The sequence below is a fragment of the Centruroides vittatus genome, unplaced genomic scaffold (assembly GCF_030686945.1).
Source record: "Centruroides vittatus isolate TY-2023 unplaced genomic scaffold, ASM3068694v2 scaffold_435, whole genome shotgun sequence".
Lineage (NCBI taxonomy): Eukaryota > Metazoa > Arthropoda > Arachnida > Scorpiones > Buthidae > Centruroides > Centruroides vittatus.
Window position 1 is genome coordinate 3224014 of NW_027122708.1, and position 23674 is coordinate 3247687.

General features: G+C 34.5%; 3 protein-coding genes across 3 annotated transcripts; 1 reads left to right on the forward strand and 2 right to left on the reverse strand.

Moving 5' to 3' along the window:
* Positions 1 to 9823: 9823 nt before the first annotated feature.
* LOC136988976 (uncharacterized) lies at positions 9824 to 11257 on the reverse strand. The gene has a single exon (XM_067286993.1). The coding sequence runs from the start codon at positions 11255 to 11257 to the stop codon at positions 9824 to 9826; it is 1434 nt and encodes a 477-aa protein (XP_067143094.1).
* An 84-nt stretch (positions 11258 to 11341) lies between these two features.
* LOC136988977 (uncharacterized) lies at positions 11342 to 12394 on the forward strand. The gene has a single exon (XM_067286994.1). The coding sequence runs from the start codon at positions 11342 to 11344 to the stop codon at positions 12392 to 12394; it is 1053 nt and encodes a 350-aa protein (XP_067143095.1).
* An 8295-nt stretch (positions 12395 to 20689) lies between these two features.
* Positions 20690 to 22822, reverse strand: LOC136988978 (cuticlin-3-like). The gene is made up of 3 exons (XM_067286995.1): positions 22808 to 22822; positions 22235 to 22535; positions 20690 to 22152 (listed from the first exon to the last, which is right to left on the reverse strand). Exons 1-3 carry the CDS (start codon positions 22820 to 22822, stop codon positions 20921 to 20923), a joined length of 1548 nt encoding a protein of 515 aa, XP_067143096.1. The 3' UTR covers positions 20690 to 20920.
* Positions 22823 to 23674: the final 852 nt, after the last annotated feature.

Sequence of the window (23674 nt, forward strand, 5' to 3'; positions counted from 1 at the left end):
TAAACCACATATCATCTGGATTTGTAATTCCAGAAAACATGGAATAACATAGATAGTTTAGTGTATGTATTATAACTTATATTTAAACATGAATCTTATTTGAATGTGTTTGGAAATTATTAATATGGATTATCATATTTTACAGCATGTAAGATACACTCCACCATTTCAGCACAGAATATTTAGGAAAAGTATTTAGTGTATTTAAGCCATCCCACACCTTTGACACATAGCTCCAAAGTTATTCTCTGTATTTTGATTTAAAAAGTAAAATCAGAATGCACACTTATATATCAGAGGAAAAGAGGAATTTAAAATAATTTATTTACATTTAAAATATTCTACATGAATACATGTAAATGCTGCTTAGCTATAGCAACAAACAAATACACCTAGCTATATTTGTTTTATGATCATTATTTGTTGTACTGTCCATACTATAGAAAGCACTCGAAAAACAGAAAATGTCATGTGCTGTTCATAGACGTGACTAGCAGTCTCTGTAGCATACACTTCTACAGATAGTGCTGGGTGCTGTTAATAATAATATGTTTAATTAAACAAGACCATTTTTATTCAAGAGTTTGGCTGTAGCTTGCCATTAGTGAAGGCCATTATGGGAATTCATTAGCCTACAAGAGATCATAACTTTACATATAATATGCAGGGTAATTCCCCCATCTTATATGCTGTAAAATATGGTATTTATTGAAAATTAGAATTATATAACTCTTCAAATTTACACAATACAAATTTTTTGTAATAATGTACAATAGAATCCACTTATTATAATCATATTGTTATCAGTTGTTTAATGTTACTAGATTTAGTATGTCTCAAAACATGTAAATTAAAATTGTTATGAAACTTTGCATATTGTAATGAGAATTTTGATTATGGAGGATGCATACATATGGACAGAACAGTAAAACGCCTATAAAAATCCCAGTGCCATCTTTGGAAAAGTAGCCACAGTATGGCTAGTCTTTTCTTTTTATTGTACATGTGGCATAAATATTCCAGATGGATGAAAACAATTGCAATGCTTGTCTAAATGCTATATTTTTTATTTATTTTCTTATTTTGATAAGAGAAGAAAATCATTTAGGAATTTGTAGATGTTTATGAACTCTTTTTAAGTTTTCTACATCAAGAACTGTTTTGAACTTTCCAACATGATAAAGTATCATGTGGTGTCCATTCAAAATGTCAGATCATATGCAGCCAATCAATGTTTCTAGTGGCTGTTTGAAGTGCAGCAATACTTGCGTGCAAATGCTGCAAAAGTTCAGTTAGCATCTACTTTCACATAACCACAAAGCAACACCATAACAGATAATGATCATTGCAACAAAATTGCTGCTTTGTATCTACTTTTATGTAGCTACTGAATTTATATCTGTATGTATGCATCTGCCTTTGTAGTTATCATTCTCTTGAAGTAAATAGTCATTTTTAAGCTGTCTTTTCATACTGTCACTTTCAATCTAAGGCTGATAATGCACAATTGTTATCATTGTCTATCTTAACTGGTGGTTTTAAAAGTTAAATATTAGTGATTTTAACTATTATTTGCTCACAATACAGTAGTTAAATTCCTTGCATGTCTTACTTTAGTTATACCTTGGATGAATTAGTATTATTTAATAATAATAAGTTTAATTAAAATCTTCTACATTTTATAATTGTTTTAACATGTCCTTTTATTGTTAGAACCAATAAAACAAGAATTTTCACTAATAGTCTTATTTACTTACCCTGCTTGCTTTTATCAGTTGGTTATTTTCAGTATAGACAAATCTCAACATAATTACAATAAGTGGATTCTACTGTATTAATTGAGAGAGAGAATTTTTTTAAATTATTAAAAACAATAAATTAATGCTTACAATAATTAGTATCTTAATTTTTATACTTGATAAGAATTAAATGAATATAAAATTCAAAATTCTTTTACTCCATGATTTCATGACATTCTAAAATTATTGTAATTTAATAAAGTAACAATTTTTTTTATTTATTTTGACCGATTCATTCTTATTTATTAATCAGTAATAGGGATAATTTATGTTTATGCTGTTAAAGTTTTCCTCTACTACTATTTATAATTCATATTTGCAAGAAACAGTTCCATAAGACCAACCAAAATAAAGTAAAACAAACCATATTCAAGAAACCAAAAAGTTTATTTTATTTTAGTAAACTGGTTATCAATTTAATTTTAATTCAAGTTTTTTATAAAAATGATTATAGGAAAAAGAATTATGCTGTCATTTCAAAATTTATCATCAGTTTTTCCAACTGATGATAAATACACTGTATTCAGCAGAATCATTAGATAACTTACAAATATCTGCAGTAACAGATTATACAGGGTTACCACTCTGTATAATCAACAAAAGTCTCTCCCCAGCCAATTATTTAAAAAACACTAGGACAATCACTGTAGACCTTTCTATGATGTATACCAAGTTGGGCATGCACTAATTGGCAGTCCAAATTTTCATCCCCTCCACCTCTTCTATTGGAAAGGACTGGCATACAAAGGAATAGAAGTGCATCACTACATAACATGATTGCAGTGCAGGAGTGGTTGACTGTGCAGTTAAGTTTAGGTTAACAATGATATGGATATGCAAATCATCCAATTAAACAGAAAATATAAAACACCTGTAAATAAAATGTACAAAACACTACAGATGTAGGGGAGAGCGGGGCTACAAGTTCCGTTTTTTAATCAACCTTATATTTTGTTAAGGAAACATAATTCTAGCATAAGTATTAAGAGATTAAAATTTAGTAATATATCTAACTTTGCTATAAATACAGTTTTTGGAGGTTGATTTTTTGTAAGTTTTTTATAATTAATAATACAATACCTAAAGTCGGAAAGTAACAACTTACCCCGGTTCGGGGCTAGTTGTTAACAGGGTGGGGCAAGTTGTTACGAGATCTATGGAAGGTGTAATATGTAAAAAAAAAACAATAATTTATTTAACTAAGTATGTATTTAAAGACTAATCAATAATATCTTATCAATAATTAGTTGTTTTTCTTAAATTTATTATAAAGAAAACATTTTTACTTTTTAACATTTATAATTTTTATTTAACGATTGAAACATTAACCATTATATTAGCTTAAGTAGCTAATCAACTTGAAAAATTATCAATTATCAATCGTTCAATCACATTAGAAAGTCGTCTTTGACTGAAAATAATATTATACTTATAAATCATCACAAGATTCATCAGAACCGCAATTCGGACAAAAGTATGTTAACATGTCACGATATTTTCTACATCTGGAATGGGCCCAGTTCTTACATTCTTGACACTGGACCCATTCTTCACCAGAACGTGAGTTAGAGTAACGGTCACAGCAGACTAAACAATAATACTCTAAACTATCCTCTTCACTCTCAGAACTTTCACTGCTCATTTGTACAACCTGTCGTTTACTGGACTTCCCCTTTCCTTTTCCTTTTAGCGTTCTCTTGTCGTTCCCTTTTATTTTATTCCCTTGACTTCTTTTACCCTTCTCTTTTCCTTTATTTTTTCTTACTTCATTATCAATTTTTACCTTCTTTTTCTTGCTTTGCTCTTCTGCCAGGGCTTGTTTCTCAGGCGTGTCTGTTAAAATTGCGGATTTTCTATGACGTCTCTTGGTCGTTCCACTCCGTGGTGGTGCCTTTGGAAAGGGACGAATTGCTTCTGGGGAGAAAGGAACATCCTTTCCATGTTCTTGTAGGCCTATAACACCAGAAGTTGCAGGCAAATTTACAACTCCTGATGGCCCCGTCTTGTTTTTTTGTAGCCAACAGCAGCGTTTTCTTCTCCAGATTTTAACTTCCTTACAAATCTGTATAACGTCATGTGACAAATATCTAATTCTCTGGCAACAGTTTTTATTTTTTTACCATTTTTAATAACTGCATCTGCAGCTCTTTGTATCAACTCTTGAGATACAGAACCCCATGTCGTTTTTCGAATATAAGTCCGCATACTGCAAAAGAAAAAAAACATTATTTTTACTGCATTACCGCTACAGATGAACTGGGGCAAGTTGTTCCAAGGTCACAACATGCCCCGAAAGAAGGGAACATCTAGCCCCGATAACACATGGGTTCAAAACAGCAACTACTAGATTAGGTTACGAGACATATACAGTTTTAGCGTAGTATATCAAGATACTCGATATATTTTTGAATAAAAATACCAAATAACTAATCGCTAATTATTTAAATTCGCCAGATATACCAAAAATATCAAACGCGAAAATATTTACTTACGTAGATCAGCAATGTACAGGTTTCCTTTCCAATGTTCCAAACTTCACTGGGCTGACTAAGATGGCTGCCGTCCGTGCGCAAAAACGTTCGATTTCATGATGTATTTGTTAATTATATATATTTTTTTTCTTTATGGAGCTATTTCAATCGGAACAACTTACTCCGGGAACTTTTAGCCCCGCTCTCCCCTACTTGCCATTTATTAAATATACTCAAAATGTTTGCCTTCAGCAACAATGCCTGCTTGTACTAATTGCATCTAAACAGCTATTGACATGTCATAGATAAGGAGAGCACATGCAATACACTTTTGCACATCACTTGCATTCAATGCCTGAGTTTTGAAAGTCCAATCAGAAACATTTCATGAAATATAAAGTCTGGTGACCTTGATGGCCAATTCACAGATCTATTCCAACCTACTCACTGCTGTCCAAACTTGACATTAATCCAATCCCACACCATGAGTGTTATATGGTGGAGTTTCATCGTATTCAAACCATATGGTGTGCAAATACTATAATGGCAGGTTTTCTATGAACTCTGTTACTGTATCATTCAAAATGTTATTTAACTACATCTGTCCAATCAACATAAAATCTGTTCTGTATAAAATACAAGATTAATTAATTGCTTCCTTGAAATGCTGTACCAAATATCAATAAACCATTTCACTTGATGGTGGGTGTCCCTTATTCAATATGGATCCTTTTATGCTCACTAGTGTATTTTATATATATTAAATATTCTATCTTGAGTAAATTTAGATTCATCAGTTCACATGATGTTTGCAATGAAGTTTGGATTCACATTCATCATATTTAGCACAAAATTGTACTAATCCATTTTCTGTTCATCACCCTCATGCAGTGCCAGTTGTTGAAGGCATTGGAATGAATGCATGTTATGCTCATATGTGATCTGAATAACACACAGAAAACATTTATCAGTTACTGTTATATTCATGTTATGTGGATGTGCAAATATGTACACCACTGTGGCTGCATGGTCAACACATGTTTGCTCTGTTCTTTGATACCTGATGTACTGCCAGTTTTATGGAGATCTCTCTTCATCTGATATGATTTTGTGGTCTGGGTATCAATTATTTGGAAACTGCATAAAAGCTGCAGTTGCATTGCATTAACAACCTTCATACATTACTTTGCATATCACTGTATTTCTCATTTGTAAAATGGACCATTGCACTAGTAAATAGTAATGTCAACCTCTTAGTGCTTGCTTTCAGTGAGAAGAGGTCATGTGACCCAAATTCAATTATCTTCTCACTAAAAAAATAGTAATGTCATTAAAAAAAAGTAAAGAACATGAACATAACTGATGGTTGGTTTTATTTATACTTGTTTTGATGTAGCCTTGCAGAAATTGTGATTTGCATGAAATGTTACAATACAAAGTAACACTTCAAAGCTGAGTATATTTCAATGTTTTATTTTAGTCTAGTTATTATATCAGTTGCAGTTGTAATGATTACATACACTGAGGGATATATGTAACTTTCAGTTGTTTTTGGTATTTTCTATTAAATCAGGTCATTTGTGTGAGGTTGCTGAATTGGAGATAAACAAATGTCAGGATTTATTGGATGTGGGGTGGATGGAAATGAGGCAGACACCTGCAGTTACAAATATGCTCGTTTATTTATGCTACATCTTACGTTCAAAAGAGTGTTTTGTCAACAGTTGGAACTGGTCAGTGGTAGAGTTGATGGCCTCAGGTTGGTCAGTTGAGATGTTCAATGAGTGTCCGGTAGACCAGTGAACAAAAGCATTGGAAAAGAAGGATTAAGTTTGGGATGAGGAGTCTGTATGTAAATGCTGGAGACTAGTTGGGATGGTGATGGGATCAAAGGAGCAATCAGCATTCACAACATGAGACAGAGGAAAAAATCTGCTTTTGTCCTTGAGATCAAGGCTTTTAAAGGATTCTTTCTCCAGGTCTCTAGCTTTCCAATTGGTCAGTTTCTTGTATCCAGGTAGATAACAGATCATTTCAGTCTACAAAGGGTCAAATTCGACACTGTGTTTTATTCACTCAAGGGAAGTTAATCACACTTTGAAACTCTGCTCATATTTAACTATTGTTTTCAAATTCTTGTAAGTCTGGCACATAATCTTTGCCCTAGATCTCCTTTTAAGGTTCTTTTAAAAAAAATTTTTTTCTCTTGACTAAAATACTTTTATTCTTTTCTGTTTTTATTTATGTTTTCCTTCCAGTTTTTATGAGTTATACTGCATTCACAAACAATCCATGACTCACTTTGATCTCGATTGTAACTGTTGCCAGTTGAATGTTGAGCTGTTTGCACAGGCAGTCCACTTGAGAAGAATCCGGCTATTGCATGCGATGATAAAACTGACATAACTACACAGTAAGTCACAAACATCAACAAACAAAATGGAAGTTTTGGTTAGAAATAAATATTTCTTGCCATATATCTAAGAATAGCCAGATCTCATCATCTCTCCAAATATCTTTTTTATTTCTCTGTTGATAGCCCGACATGTGTTCTTCAGCCATCTTGTTTTTTCTCATGCACATGGGATTGTGGGAACTCTCTTATGACTGGATCTAGTTTCAAAAACTCTCTTGTGTCGATCACGATTGAACCTTGTTTCAGTCAAGATTTAAATGGTCGAGAGAGGTTGCACTATGGCACAGTTGCCAATCTTATCACAATCTAGATTGAAATGCTCCGTGCGAATGGGATATTGGAATCAAAGCTCAATCCCCTGATTTGACACTTTTATTAAATTTTTAACACTTGATCTCTAGTCTTGCTCGAGATTGCATGTTCAACCACTCCCACATTGCAATCATATTATGCAGTGATGCACTACTACCTCTCACAGTTACAGTGAACCATTTATGTCATATATGACAACTATTCCAGGATCTTACTTGATATTTCAGAATGAACTAAGAGGCAATAGTATGTATTTTTTCATGTGCTGCCGCTTTGTAATTGACACACCTATTTTCATTAGGGGATGAGATTACTCAGTCTTTTCAATAAACAGGCTGGAGGAGGCAGAAATTTGGACTGTCGTTTAGTGCATGCCTAGCATAGTATGCATCAGCAATAGGTCTACAGTGATTGCTCTTAGTTTTTGAAGACCTTTACCACCACCCTGTACATATATATATATATTACTATAGATCGTATAGATTATGGAGTAACATGGGATAAGTGTATGTGCTTAAGATTTTTATATATATATATATATATATAAATTGAATCACATTCATTTCCAATTCCGGCATTGAAATCCCCAAGAATTAACCATAATGAGGTGAGATATGACCAGTTCAAAAGGGTTTTCTTGATTTCTTCAAATGGACTTTGGAATGTTTTGTAGGGAGGAATGTAATTAGTAATTATTGCCAAATAATCATTGGGGAACCCATTAAATTTATGATTTTCTAATTTAACCATAGCAAATATAAGGTAGGTACTCCAATAGGAATGAACCAAATTTCCCAAGGATTTGTTTATCAATAGCATTATTTCTCCCTTCAGCCTACCAAATTTTTTTATTTCTGGAACCATAATATAGTTGAATGATCTGTGGAGGAGATAAATCTCCTCCACAGATCATCCTCCATTTATCTCCTATCAAATCCAGAATTGGCCTGAGGAAGAGCCCAGGAGGGGCAGCGAAAACGTTCGCCATTTCGAAAAATAGTTCACGCCGGTTATCGGTTCTAGAAGGTATTTAATTTTTTTTTATTTATCTCCTTTTCAGTTAATTTAGTAATCCAAGTTTCTTTTAGTCCTATGATATAAATTTCTAATAGTTTTTTGAAATAAACAGAAAAGAACTTATTTCTAATACCTTGGGTATTCCAATTAATGACCTTGATCTCAGGTCCTTTGTATAATGTTGAATAAGTATCGTCAAACCTATCATTTCTATTATTGTTAACATTAGTATTCTCAACACTAAATAAATTAGTCAATTGTTTTCCCTGACAGTTCCAATTTATTGTTTTTAATTTTAGTTTTTCCAAAAAATTTGATTATCTTTAAGCTTCATTTCATTATCAGACACATTTATAATATTGGACTTTTCAAAGGGGAAAACAATAAAAAATCTTTAACATTAACCAACCGATTCTGCATATAACAATAGGTGATCTTTGAGTGATTAATTATTAAATAATTGTCACAAAGTTTTACTTAGATACCTTGTTTTTTGAAGTTATAAAAAGGCAAAAGCAGTTTCTTCCTTTTACAAGAATTTTTAACTAGATCTGCAGACATATTAATCTGTTGCCATTCTCCTAATTCTTTACTTTGTTTAAACTTATTAAAAGCTGAAAATATTCTATTTCTTAACTGATCAGATCTTTGTCATCACACATATAATACTAATTTTTGAATTAGGTATAGAATATATATACTTTATATCTTCTAGTTCAATGTTCTCTAATTTTAGAATTTTTGTGAAAAAATTAAATATTTCTGTTAAATATTTATTCTTCTTTAAACGTGGTTGGATAATTATATAATAATATTTTATTACTATTAGTATTATTTACTAAAGTATCCAATTTATATTGAATTAATTCTTTTTCTATTTTTAATTTAGTAATTTCTATATCCATTTTCTTATTTCTTTCATTAACCAATTGCAGTTGGTTTTTAAAGTCTTTAAAATCATTTTATATAACATTAATTTCTTCTCTAATCAATGAAATTTGACTAACCAACCTTTTGTTACTTGAAGTAATCAGTTCAACAATTTTTGACCATAGATCTGCAGTTGTAATGTCTTCGGTTTCCACCATTGATAAATCACCTATAATAATAAAATAACAATGTTACACATTATTTTATTATATCATCACCATTATTATTACTATTCTTATTCCTCATGTAAGCATCAGATATAGTGAAGTGTAACAAACATAAACACATCAGGGAATTGTCCACAGCATTAACAATTAAAAGAAAAATGGTGCAACTATGCTATCCTATTTTCATATCAGACTTGTCTTTTTCGTCCATGAGCAGTAAAGCCCGAAGCTTATTTGCCTGTGTTGACAGGGTATGTAAACACTAGCTAAAATATCTAAAAATAAATATGAAGAAATAAAAATTTTATTTAACAACACAAAGAGTTATATCTACTGAAACTTAGTTTTTGCTAAACAGGAAATGACATCACAATTTTTAATCTTGTTTTATAAGCATTAAATGTGAGGAATATCGAAAACAAACTTCACCCGTGACTACCGGTACATATAAAGTCTAATCCAGCAACTTCAACCTTTAAATTTCCGGTACAAACGACGAAAATTAACAGAAAAAAACTAACGTTTTCGAATCTCCATCGAGATCTTCCTCAGGTTCGTTAATGGAATGTCATGAGAATAGAACTCTTTTGAAGTTCAAAAAATCGAACATCTCCAGCGTGCGATGACGATGCAAAACATAAGATTGATATAATAGACCTGAGTCTACTAACGTAACGTCGCAAAATATCAATGCAGGAAATAAAACCATGTCTACCATCGTGGATTGACCTCCGAGATGTATCGCCACGCGTACGATAAAACGTTGCTGTCTTTGTAATTAATGCATTTCCCCGATTTGGTAGCTCTGTAAATCTCCAGGGTCTCCAATGCCCTAATGTGGTCCATTTTGAACGACTTCTTAATGAGGGTGGCGTTATCGAAGTCCGCTTTTACATCGGGGTCCGTGGCATACGTCAACAGGGCGGTGGTGTGCCTTTTTTTGGCAACGTCATTCTTATGTTCAGAAACCCTTTTTTGGAGGGATCTCTTGGTAGAACCAATATATACTAGGTCCCTTTGGAATCTGTGGTCTCTTAACGGGATACTATAAACGCCCGGTGCCCTTAAAATGCTCGGTTTGTCCTTGGCGTTTCTGAGAAGCGAGTAGATAGATGGCGTTCTCGTGTACGCTAACTTGGTGCCCTTCCTTAGCGCTATTTCCCTGTACAAGGGATGGAGGTCTTTGTTGTATAGTACAACCGTGTGCTGGTCGGGGCTCGAGTTAGGATCACTCCGCCCTGCGGAGGTGTGATGCGCTGTGTTTATATTACAACACTTACGAGATAAATTGCGGATAAGGCTACTTTTGTATCCATGGCTAGTGGCAATGTCTTCAATGTGTTTTAGCTCTGCGATCGTGTCTTCCCTTTTAGTATTATGGGTGAATGCCCTATTTACTAACGCCCTGAACGCCGCAATTTTATAAGGGTACGGATCCTCCGACCCAGCGGGTATGTACATAGGTAGGTAGCCCGGTTTGTAGTACACCCGCGTCTCAATATTGTTTATATCGAGCTGAATGGAGACGTCTAAAAAATGCACTCTGGTGTCCGATATTTGATCAAGCTTGAGCGTTAGACCAAACGGGTTGTTATTTACGATGTGCAAAAAATCATCGACCTTCGGCTCGCCCTTCCATATGATAATCACGTCATCCACGTACCTACGGTACAAAATAATGTCAGGCGTAAACATGGGAACGACATCCCTCTCTAATTGCCGTATAACCAACTCACATAGGTCGCCCGAAATTGGGCTCCCCATGGGTACCCCCCTTTTTTGTAGATATGTGGTATTGCCGAACCTAAACAGCGAATTGTAGCACATTAGGTGTGTGAGTTCCAGTACATGCTTGCGGTGTGCCGGAAGACTATATTTGGCCAGCAAGACGTCCCTGAGGGCGCAAAAGCAAGGCTGGAGTTTGATGGATGGATACAGAGCCTGAAAATCAAGCACCGTGAGGTGAGCGCTCTCTGTTAGCTGTGTATGTTTCAACGCGTCGACCAGCTCTCTGGAGTTCTTCACTGTTAAAGCATACTGTTCTAGATGTCCAGCCAATATGCGGTGTAATTTGTTCTCTAGAACAAATTCCACTGCAGGGACGTCTTGCTGGCCAAATATAGTCTTCCGGCACACCGCAAGCATGTACTGGAACTCACACACCTAATGTGCTACAATTCGCTGTTTAGGTTCGGCAATACCACATATCTACAAAAAAGGGGGGTACCCATGGGGAGCCCAATTTCGGGCGACCTATGTGAGTTGGTTATACGGCAATTAGAGAGGGATGTCGTTCCCATGTTTACGCCTGACATTATTTTGTACCGTAGGTACGTGGATGACGTGATTATCATATGGAAGGGCGAGCCGAAGGTCGATGATTTTTTGCACATCGTAAATAACAACCCGTTTGGTCTAACGCTCAAGCTTGATCAAATATCGGACACCAGAGTGCATTTTTTAGACGTCTCCATTCAGCTCGATATAAACAATATTGAGACGCGGGTGTACTACAAACCGGGCTACCTACCTATGTACATACCCGCTGGGTCGGAGGATCCGTACCCTTATAAAATTGCGGCGTTCAGGGCGTTAGTAAATAGGGCATTCACCCATAATACTAAAAGGGAAGACACGATCGCAGAGCTAAAACACATTGAAGACATTGCCACTAGCCATGGATACAAAAGTAGCCTTATCCGCAATTTATCTCGTAAGTGTTGTAATATAAACACAGCGCATCACACCTCCGCAGGGCGGAGTGATCCTAACTCGAGCCCCGACCAGCACACGGTTGTACTATACAACAAAGACCTCCATCCCTTGTACAGGGAAATAGCGCTAAGGAAGGGCACCAAGTTAGCGTACACGAGAACGCCATCTATCTACTCGCTTCTCAGAAACGCCAAGGACAAACCGAGCATTTTAAGGGCACCGGGCGTTTATAGTATCCCGTTAAGAGACCACAGATTCCAAAGGGACCTAGTATATATTGGTTCTACCAAGAGATCCCTCCAAAAAAGGGTTTCTGAACATAAGAATGACGTTGCCAAAAAAAGGCACACCACCGCCCTGTTGACGTATGCCACGGACCCCGATGTAAAAGCGGACTTCGATAACGCCACCCTCATTAAGAAGTCGTTCAAAATGGACCACATTAGGGCATTGGAGACCCTGGAGATTTACAGAGCTACCAAATCGGGGAAATGCATTAATTACAAAGACAGCAACGTTTTATCGTACGCGTGGCGATACATCTCGGAGGTCAATCCACGATGGTAGACATGGTTTTATTTCCTGCATTGATATTTTGCGACGTTACGTTAGTAGACTCAGGTCTATTATATCAATCTTATGTTTTGCATCGTCATCGCACGCTGGAGATGTTCGATTTTTTGAACTTCAAAAGAGTTCTATTCTCATGACATTCCATTAACGAACCTGAGGAAGATCTCGATGGAGATTCGAAAATGTTAGTTTTTTTCTGTTAATTTTCGTCGTTTGTACTGGAAATTTAAAGGTTGAAGTTGCTGGATTAGTGAGGAATATCTTATCCCTCGGCTACTTCCATTCTTATGATACAAAGACCTTCCTGACTTATAAGCTAAACACTCAATTCTCAGAGGCCCGTTTTTAGGAAATGTTTGAGAAGTTAGTCCTATTATTTGGACAAAGAACTGTTTGTGTTTAGGGCTCACCAAGTTTCATTCAAATCGGAGAGGCAAACATCTCTTGTTAATCTTCTGAGTTTTTCTTAGATATTACTTCAGGTGTAAAAAGAGATCTTAATGCTGTTTTTGAAACTTTGTACTTTATTGACTGTGTCACAACATCTCTTCCAAGGATGCCTTGAATGGTAACAAAGATATTATTTCTGACTACTTCCCCTTAGTTCTCTTCTTATGTAATTCTGTAATTTTGGGCGAGGATGCAATGTCTAAGGGAACACTAGATATGTGCACTTTGTTTATATTTTCTCTACATGGTATTGCTGTGCTTCTTCAGGAAGTACAGCTTTTAAGTGGTGCATGCTAGTAGCATCACATCTCTTCAAATTAATAAATTTCAGTTTGTGTTTAATAGATTTTATAGTGATATAGACTAGAGAAAATATTGTTATCATAACTATAATACAGATATTTATATTAGTTCTTCTCTCACAAGCAGTTCTATAGATGTATCAAGCATAGCACATTTAATACACTGTTATTATATATTTATTATTAATTTGTTTATTATTGTATCAGATACTTATGATGTCTGATCCAACCTTTATCGGTGTTTTTCTTAATGCTGATTCATGAATTTCAAAGTCCTAGTCAACATGCATTTTCGACTGGCTCTGTGCCAATTTAGCCTGGTATATCTGTTTTGTACATGGCCTTTTGTCAGATTTCTTCTGACTGTTTCTGAAAACAGAAGTGCTTACTAAACAAGCAAACCACATTTTTCCATTTTTCATACAGTGTCTTGGGTTCTATATGAAAAATGGAGATGTTACTCAAGTAGACTTGCCCCAAGCCTACTTGATTAGCATGCTATGTGATGCCACCATATAAGCAGTCTTAAAATAATGTCTAGCAAAGTTGATCTATGAATTCTACTTTCTAGAAATATTTACAATGTCTAACAAGTATATAGTTATAAAGCTATTCTGAAATCTTCATAGAACTAAAAACCTATTCCTAGAGCACAAGAAAGCACATCAGTTACCTTGTACTTTGGCATAGACAGCTATAACTGTCAGTGGATCCATTGCTGTGAGGCCTTCTTGATATCTGGTAGATTTCACACCTTATACACAGAGAGCAAAATTTGAAATTTGTACAGTTTTCTCTTACATACACTTGCTCCATGTACTCTATGTATATATATAATACTGACTCTAAGGAGGAAAACATTCAATGAGATTTTCTATCGTCTGTAGATTACTACTATATAATTTTAGTTCTGTTATAGATTATAAGTAAATTCAACTCAACTCAATTATAGGTAAATTCATTTTTATAATTTATTAATACATTATCATCTCATATTAGTGATAAGATTTTTTAATACTGGGTGATCAGAATTAAAGTACCTCTATTTAATAACTCTCTGGAAAAAGATTTAATGCTAAATGCTACTTAGTACAAATGCATTTAAATTTCGTTTGTAAACATTTCAAGACAAACAGAAAACAACATTTCTGTAAAAAAAATACTAATAACAAAACTCATTACTATGGTATTTTTGGCACTGCAAACAACAAACATTGTATTTGTACAAGGTACTCATATACACAGACATCTTACTGATGAGATACTGCTCAATGTGGTCCCCATTCCAAAGGTGAAAAATCTAAAGGTGATGTAGTACAATGTGTTCAGTGGCCAACCTTAATTGATCCTCTTTGATGATTCTCACTTGGAATATAATACTGCCTTGTAAGGCTGCCAAATTTGCAATATGTCCTCAATAAACTGTATTTTTTTAAATGTTCCACAAATAAACTGCTTTTTGTTAGTGCTAAAAGTGCCATTAGTGGCAAGTTTTGGAACTTTTTCTTATGAAAATGTCTTCTACATTTCCTGAAATGTCACCATACCAGATTCGGTTGCATTTGGATTGCTAAATCGCTCTCTCGACAGCATTGAATAGGGATATTTTAATTGCTATCACCCAATATGACTGGTTTCAGTATTCTAACTTTACAGAATACAATGCTCTTTACATTTATTGATTTTTGGAAATAATTTTTTATTCCGCTTAATTTAGTTCGTCGGTTTTACTTCTATAAAATAATTAATTTTGAAAAATATTTTTTCTATAAAGACATCAGAATAGAGAAGTGTTGAATGATATACACGTTGAATTTGTGTATGCTTTTCTTTTAGAATTATATTGAATAAGTTATTTAATCACTTCAAATAATACAAACTTTATATTATTTATGTAAAAAGTTATTAAAACTAATTAAAATGAAGAAATAATTTTTTAAAATTACTTCAGAATTAGGTTATGGTTTTATTACTAAAAAAATAAGTAAATTATGTATGTATATTATTAACTTTTTTTCTTAAATATTATAATATTTTTAGCATTTATTATCTTTGATATAATTTAGAATATTGTAACATTTTAAACAAAATTTTTTTCATTTAAAACGCAGATTATTTAATAATATATAAATGAAATAAGTGTGTTTATATGTTGCAATTTTCATAAAATTCCTAATTTAATGCGAGCATTTTATTAAAATAATGGTAATGAGAGACTGGGTTTTTTCGAAAAGTCAGAAATCTGAAAAGCGTTCGCGAAGTCAGATACGAGAAGTCGTGACGTTGCTTGACGTCAGCCGAACGAGTTCGAAAATTCAGATCTGGCTATGACGTCACAAAAATGGGGGCAACGTTGCGAACATATCTAATTGGGCTACGACCGGTTGGAACGGCCGAGTCTGCCGAACGCAACTGACTTCGTCTAAATTCATAATTTATCATCGTCATTTCAAAGTAGAAATTTTTGACAAGTCACGAGCTTCCGCCGTCTTATTTATAAAAAACAGGCGTAAAATCAGAAGTAAACGTCACTCGACTGGCAGATGTGACTCTTCGAATAGGCCCAATACGTGCAATATGAATCTGCACTTGTTACTTTTCAAAATTTGCTGAGCTTATATAAAAATACATATTTATAAAACTGTTTATAGTCATTAGAATAATTTCTTTTCCTCTTTTGTAATGGAATTAACACACAATTCAACCAATTTCGTTGAGAAACATAACTTGTGTTTATTACAAGGAAATAAAGTATTATATACTTTGAATCTACTTATATATATTATATTAGCATTTATTAATGAAAAGCGAATATATTTTTAATTGCTAATTTGATTCAGGTACAAATGTTATGTGTGATATTTTACAAAATATGCTTGAAAATTAAACTTTATATAATTTTGAAACGGATTTTTTCTGTTGATTATATATACAGGGGTGTGAAAAAGTAGGCATACAGTTTCCATTATCAAAAAATAACATTCATTCTATACATAAATCATGAAGAACTCTGCACCAAACGTTTGTATTTCTCAAACTCACAACCTACTTTTGCACCCCCTCCTGTATGTAAGTTGCATTTCTGGATTGTGTTATTATTATTGAAGATTACAAAATTTAAAGAATCGATGTAATTCATAGGGACGTGGATTACCTGTTAACATATTTTGCATAATCACATCAAAATTATTTTTTTAACTGCCATTTTAAAAATGTTCTTAATGGCGAACATTTTCAAAAGGAAAGTAATGTAATTAAGAATTACATATTTTAGTTTTATTCCAAATTAATTTGTTTTATATAAAAGAAATTAAGAAAAATTGTGAAAGTGTATGTAGAAATATGCATAAAATTGTAATTTAGTTGAATTGTTTCCTAATCATTTTTAGTTTTTGTAATTAAGTGTGCTTTGATGTTTTATTGTACATTAAAATTTATGAATTTGTAGAATTAATTTGGCATTAATACAATTTATTTGAAATTTTTGTGACAGATTAATGAAACCATGTTAATAAAAATTGGATGAAATATTTTAAAAATTGAAAAATTATTATTTATTGAAATCTTTTCAGAGCCACCAACAGAAATTTATTTCAAAAAATTCAAATTACCTGTAAAATTTCTTAAAATGCAACCAATTGCAAAGTTAAAATTACTTTTCTTCTTCGGAATCTTGAGATTTCACTCCCGGGATTGTATTATAAGTTTTGTTCGGCTCTCCATTATTTTTACTGCATTTGATTCTGGAATAATACTGGAAATAAAGCCATCCGGCGGCAGTCATGGAACAGATTGTAATTAAGATGAGAAAGCACAAAACTCCGATTACTCCGGGGGTAGCGAAGCAGAACGAATAACTTTTCGTTATAGTTCGACCTTCGTAAATATCCCGTTTTATCGTAGATGGATCGAACGCTAAATCTTCCGGAGATACGACCTTAAAACTTCGACTTATTCCCACTTCGTCCGTGGATCTCTTGGTTCTAAAACGCACTTTACGCCCGCGCTTATTTCTAGTAGTAGTAAGAGGAGGAGGAGGGGGGAAAACGGGCATGGGAGATATAGGATAAAAATATTTTCTCATTAATATCCTTCCCGTCTTAGAAACGAGGCTTAACTTAACCCTGGGGGTCCGTTTGAATAAAGATCTTCCTCTTCCATTTCCATTGGCCTTCATCAACCAACGAGCGAATTCCGGAGACACTGGAATGACGTGCCTGCCGGCAGGGCGCGATTCGCTTTGCATGTATGCATCGGACGTTAATGGTTCCGAGGTTTCGTGATTTCTGGAGATCGCTTGTCTATTCATTTGTAAATCAGAGGAAATCTGTTCCGTGCCGAGAGACGTTAATTCGGGTGATAAAGTTGGCCGCGATTTCACTCCAGTTATAACGTCGCCGTTGTTTAACTCGGAATCGTCTCCAGTGGGAACGGATATAGAACCGAATACTTCAATTTCTTTCACGGTTCTGTTATCCGGTTGGATACGAGATTGAAGCTTAACCGGCAGATTTGTACTTTTTTCCGAGGACGACGGCGTTAAAAACGTTAGAGGTTTCACCTTGGATTCCTCGTCCCTAAAAGGAATATCGCCGCCGTTGTCGCTCCACGCGTTATTTTGATTTTCTCGATTTTCGTCTCCGTTTTGATGAACGATAAAGGCGTTGATTTCGTTTTGAGTTAATTCGTTGAGAATTTGTTCTTGCAAATCTTTTAATCTCGATTCGTGGCTTTGTTTCAGACCTTCGTCGTCTGTAGTTTCCGATTCTTGGGACGTTTTCCAATCGTAATTTCGAAGACCTTTCAACAGATCCTCGTCCAGATGCTTAAGTTTCAGATCGTGATTTTTCGTCTTATCTCGAAGGTCTTTCAAACGTTTGTTTCGCAGATCTCTCAAGCGTTTATCTTTTAGCCGTTTCAATCTTTGGACGTAAATATCCCTTAATTTCTTCTCGAGTATATCTCTTATTTTTATGTCGAAGTTATTTATTTTCTGGTCGCGTAAATTGTGGGTTTTCGGTGGTTCGCGTAGATCTTCGTAATTAGGAAAATCGTCTTCGTCGTCGCCGCAGCTATTCGGACATCCGAATCTACATATTTCCACTGTGCATTGCATATAAACGTCTATGGAATCTGGAAATTTAAATGCGTTGAAATGGGAGTAACACATGACTGTAGCTCTTCCCGTAACGTCTTTAACTTTTTTAAATTGACTCATCAGTGACGTTCTCTGAACGCATCCAAATTCGTCGGTCAGATAAATTGGTTTCTTGTGACCGTCGTGGGCATAACACGTTTTCACTCTCATATCGAACTGATTGCTTTTGTCTCTCATGGCCACCACCAAAGTCATGGGGCTACCCAACGTTACGATGCCATTTAGTTTTCTCGACCAAGGGCTTTTCCCTTCTAAGATTTCCATCCAGCAATCGATATTGTCCCCGTGAAAATTCATAACGACGGGCTCGGGATCAGAAACGCGCACTCCGGGTTCCGTAATGGACGTTTGGTAAACGTCGTGCCATTCACACCTGATCCTTTTAGTTTGATCGTTAGGGCCCAAAATATCGGCGCCGTGTTGTACGATAATCGTATTTTCGTAGTATCGGCCGTTAATGTCGTTAACCGTACCGCAGAGATCGTAATAGATATCAAACGAGGTACTCGTAATGGCCGAATTAGGATGTACGTACATACAATTTTTTTCGTCGAATTTTCCGCGAGAGTATATGAGACCGTTGAAGGGCGACGAGAAGATCATACGAACCGTCATGAAAGATTTACTGCAGATGACGTCCATATCCGCTAGTTTGCTGTTAATTTCGTCGTCCTCTTGACCCCAAACTAAACCTCGTCCCAGTAAAATCTATAAAAACGAAAAAAAATAACAACATTTTATATAAAAATTTCGATTCTAGTTATGTTTGTACATAAAAAGAATTCATTAATCAAGCTTCGTGGCAACTAAAAAGCCTTTTTAGCGAGTCCATTATGAGTTCGGCCGGGTGGTCAGGATCGGGGCCAGACCACCCCGAAAAATTTCTGGGGTTTTTCTATTTCGGATCTCCCAGAGCGGTAGGCTGCCATCCTAACCGCTGTTGTAATTTAAAAAAAAAAAAAAGAAAATACGATATTTGATGAATATTGCAATAATAATGTAATATGAAAGTGTGATGACGATTCCCGCGTAATTTGTGATTTTAAAGAATCGAACAGCCTGTATAACTACTTGTGTGGAGTTTACTTTTTAAACTATTGAAAAAGTCGTCATATTAATAGGGTTTCAGACATTTACCTTTAAGCATCATGCATAAATCGTGATTACACTAAAAGTATGAAATCACAGATTTCTGAATGTTATAGAAATATTATGATGGTGATTATAACGTAAAACTTCAAAATGTTTAAATAGTTACGTTCAATATTTTATCGGAATTCACTCATTTGTCGAGTCAAAATTAATAAAACTTAATTGCATTTTCTTAATTATTTGCCTGTTTTGGCTAATCCACATGTTTTTACTCCTTATAATCCACACAAAATACTTTTAAATACGAAATTTTCCTGTGTATAAGATTTTTTGAAAGGGAAAAGTTAGTACATTTCTAATCTACTTTATTATTGAAAAATAAATATATATGTATAAAAATCTTCAAAAAAAAATGTCATTGAAAAATGGGATGAGGAAAATACAGTAATTATTTTACATTTTGATAGAGTAAATCAGAGCCAGTGATAGATGCATTAACATAGAATAATGAGTCATTCTTTTAGAGAGAATTTCTTTTTTAAAAAAAACCTTCAGTCGAAAGATTAAATTAACTTTTGTTAATGAATAATTGATGAATGGAGTATTACTATTTTCACTTTAGAATATCCGAATGTCTTTGTGCTATTCACGATCGTGTCATCACGATTGTAAAATATCGCCAAGGAAACGTCTGTCGATCGAATTTTTATTATTATTTTCCGCCATTATTAAAAACTTACTTAATAATAAGCATTATGAGAAATTTCCTACATTAAGCGCCACATTTTAGTAATAAAATACTAAAAATAATTATTTAGTAATATTTTACTTTAAGAGTAAGTAAAGTATAATTTAATACTTACCAATAAAATGATATAATCGATCATTTTAGCGAGTTAAATTGTGAATATTAAATACGTAAATTATTTAAAACCTGGAATTGTGATAGAAAATTATCATCAGCATCCTCCTCCGAGTAACCTCGCATTTATTGTGTCTGTTAAATAAGCCGGCTTCTTATTTAATCGTCTTAATTTAGAGGTTGAAGGTAAACCGTGCGGAAAAATGGTCATTTCGAGCATTACGCGTGTTTGTTTTTCAGGTTTTAACCGTAAACAAGGCGATGCCTAAAAGATTTTTTCGTGTTTTAAGAGATAATTTTGCGCGTTGTTCTAGATTTATTCAAAATGGAGAACTTTAAAAATAATTCTCGTGAGATTTGCCACGAAGAGACGTTACTCGGCATTGTTTTTGTCACGAAATATTTACTTTGAACAAACATTTGGCTGAATTAGGTTAGCATTTAATGCCAGGCACTGGTAACGGTCGCATTAAATCTCATCTATGGTATTTTATAGCCGACGGAAATCGAATCCATCAACTTTACAAATATATTGATTCCAATTTAAAGATTCTAATAAATAAAATTTCTACATAGAATAACAGTCAATGCTAAATGCTTTCTTCACACGGCCTACGTTGCGAATATTTTTCGTCTATCTTCGTTGACGAAAGTTCTTAAGTAGGCCTATTACATTTTTTCCGTTTTAACAGACCGTTGAATGCTGCCAAAATATCGTTGGTCACTTGCCTCCGACATAAACACAGAACGGCTGACGTAACACCAGAAATGATCACTAATAGAAATAATCCGACGACTGTGACGGTAAATTTCGGTCTGGATATGCAAATATCATCGGATTTCTTTTCTTTGTCGACAGATTCGTCGGTTTTGGTGTCCTGAAGCGAAAATGCCAAATCGCCATCGGACACCACTCTAACAACTCGATTCAAACCGACTTCGGCCGACTCCTCGACGATTTCTTTGCTTCTGGAGCGACGAAACGTATCGTTGACGCTTCTGCTGGCTCGCGGATTCCTCATTTTGTAAGGCTGATAATCCTGATTGTCTTCGTAAGGTATAACGCACTGATCGGGGCAGGCATATCGACAGATCTGGATGGTACACTGAAAGTGAACCTCCATAGAATCGGGGAATTTGAAAGCTTGGAAGTGAGCGAATGACAAAACCGTCGCGCTGTTTCCGAAATTCTTCACTTTAGTGAATCGACTTAATAATTTGGGTCTAGAAATGCATCCGTGGTCGTCGACTAATTCGATTGGTTGTTTTTTACCGTCGTGGGCGATGCAATTCCTCACCATCATATCGAAACTCTTATCGGCATCTTTGATAGCTAACACTAATGTTAAAGTCTGGCCGATTTTTATAATTCCAGAGACCTCGTTAGCGAAAGGACCCTTTCCGCTCTGAATTTGCATCCAACATCCCACGTCGTCTCCCGCAAATTCCACTCTGAAGACTTCTAGCGAATCCACCAAAAATGGCCGAAACGAGACCAATCTTTCGTAGTGATCGTGCCAAGTACAGCGCAACTTTCGGGCTAAATCCCATACTTCTTGAACTTGAGGATCGTATTGTATAATAATGGTGTTTTCGAAGTAAGAGCCAATTTTATCTATAACACCCAGGCCGTACAGTGATTCCGTATCTCCATGAGTGCCACACATGTTAATTAATATGTCGAAATAGACCGCTTGTTTGCCCAGACCAGCCGGAACGTGAATGCAACTTCCGTACGTATAATGACCTTTACTGAATATTAATCCATAAAAAGGACGATCGAATTCTATGGCCACTTTCATCAGTTCACGTTCGCATTTCACTTCCAGCTTCGTTATTTTCGGTAGATCCGGCGTGGGGAGAGGCCAAAGATCGTTTTTCGCGATAGCTAAAACGAAAAGAGAATTTTAAAAAAGGTTAAGTCGAAAAAACTAAAGTCGTTTTAAAATGCGAAGGAAGATGCAACTGACCCGGATATCCCGAAAATCGATGGTTGTAGGGATTATCTCCCGCTTGATTTTCGCTAGTGACTATAATCGGTTGAAAGTTAGTTTCGTGGGCGAGTTTGTGGTTCAGAGGTTGATTGGCCACTCGATGGTGATTTGCGGGGGGCGCGTAAGGAATTTGAGGAAGAACCACTTTCCCCGAATTTGGATTGTTTCCGTGTGGCAATATCGGAAGTTCGTGCCTTATTATATGAGACGATGATTGCGCGGTCTCTTGCTTTTCTGCATCTTTTTCGTTGTCTCCGACATTTTTGGATGCTAATAACTAAAAGAAAAAAGTATAATAAAATCAGTTACCTTAATAAGAAAGACAATAAATGCATGTAATTTTTACTACAAGATAAAGGATTCAATACCTTAAAAATAGTGCAAAATTTTAAAGAACACCTTAAAAGTTTTACTTTTAAATTTTGTAACGATTAATTTTATAGATTTTTTTCAGACTTTTTACATTTTAATTAAATAAAACTTTTTTCCTTAATTCAAATTATTTATTATAAGTTTCAGAATTGAGATGATTTTTAAAACAAAAATTACATTTAAATTTAACATTCTTAAAACCGAAATTATTAATTGAAGTTTAGAGCCGTATGAATCCCAATTTTTTAACTTCCAACGGTGAAAAATCTTATATAATTAATGATTTAATTTAATTTTTTAAATTCAATTATATTTGTTTGAATAATCGGATGATGAATTTAAATACTCGCCTGTATGAAGAGACAAAGTGACAAGCCAGCATTAATCCAAAGCATGGCGAGAAGAAGGCGTCGACGCACGCAACAACACCTTTTACACCTAATCTGAAAAATAATAAAGTCTTTTTTACAAATAATCAAGTGTTTTACGTCAATTTAAAAGCTAAACAACACCACATAATAATTATCCGTTACGTGCAAATGGCCTGTAAATATGTGAAGTAAATATTCTTTCAATGTTGTAAGCGGAAAATACCGTAATTTATACAATTTGATTATGTAAAAAAATTTATAAAATGTCGTTTTAATGAAAATACAAATGACTATTTTTATATCACACGAAAGAATTTTCGATAATCTGTTAAAATCGAGTTTGCAATAGCCTTTGACTGGCAGTCAACGAGCCAACTCGAATGGAGTGAAAACACGGATAATGTTCACATAAATATTCATAAAGTCATTTAATTGTAATTATTATCAAATTTGAATTAAATATTCGTTTAGACGAGATCTTACCATTTCGGGATTAACAGTATATTTACCATTCCAACCGCAGCAAAAACAGTTCTGACGCAACCAAGTAGCTACGTTTGTCAACCATCTCACTTCCATCCCAACCGTTATAAATACACTCAGAATTTTCCAAACGCTATAATACTTAATAATTTTTATAATAGAAAGGGCAATGCGGGTGAACACGATCTCG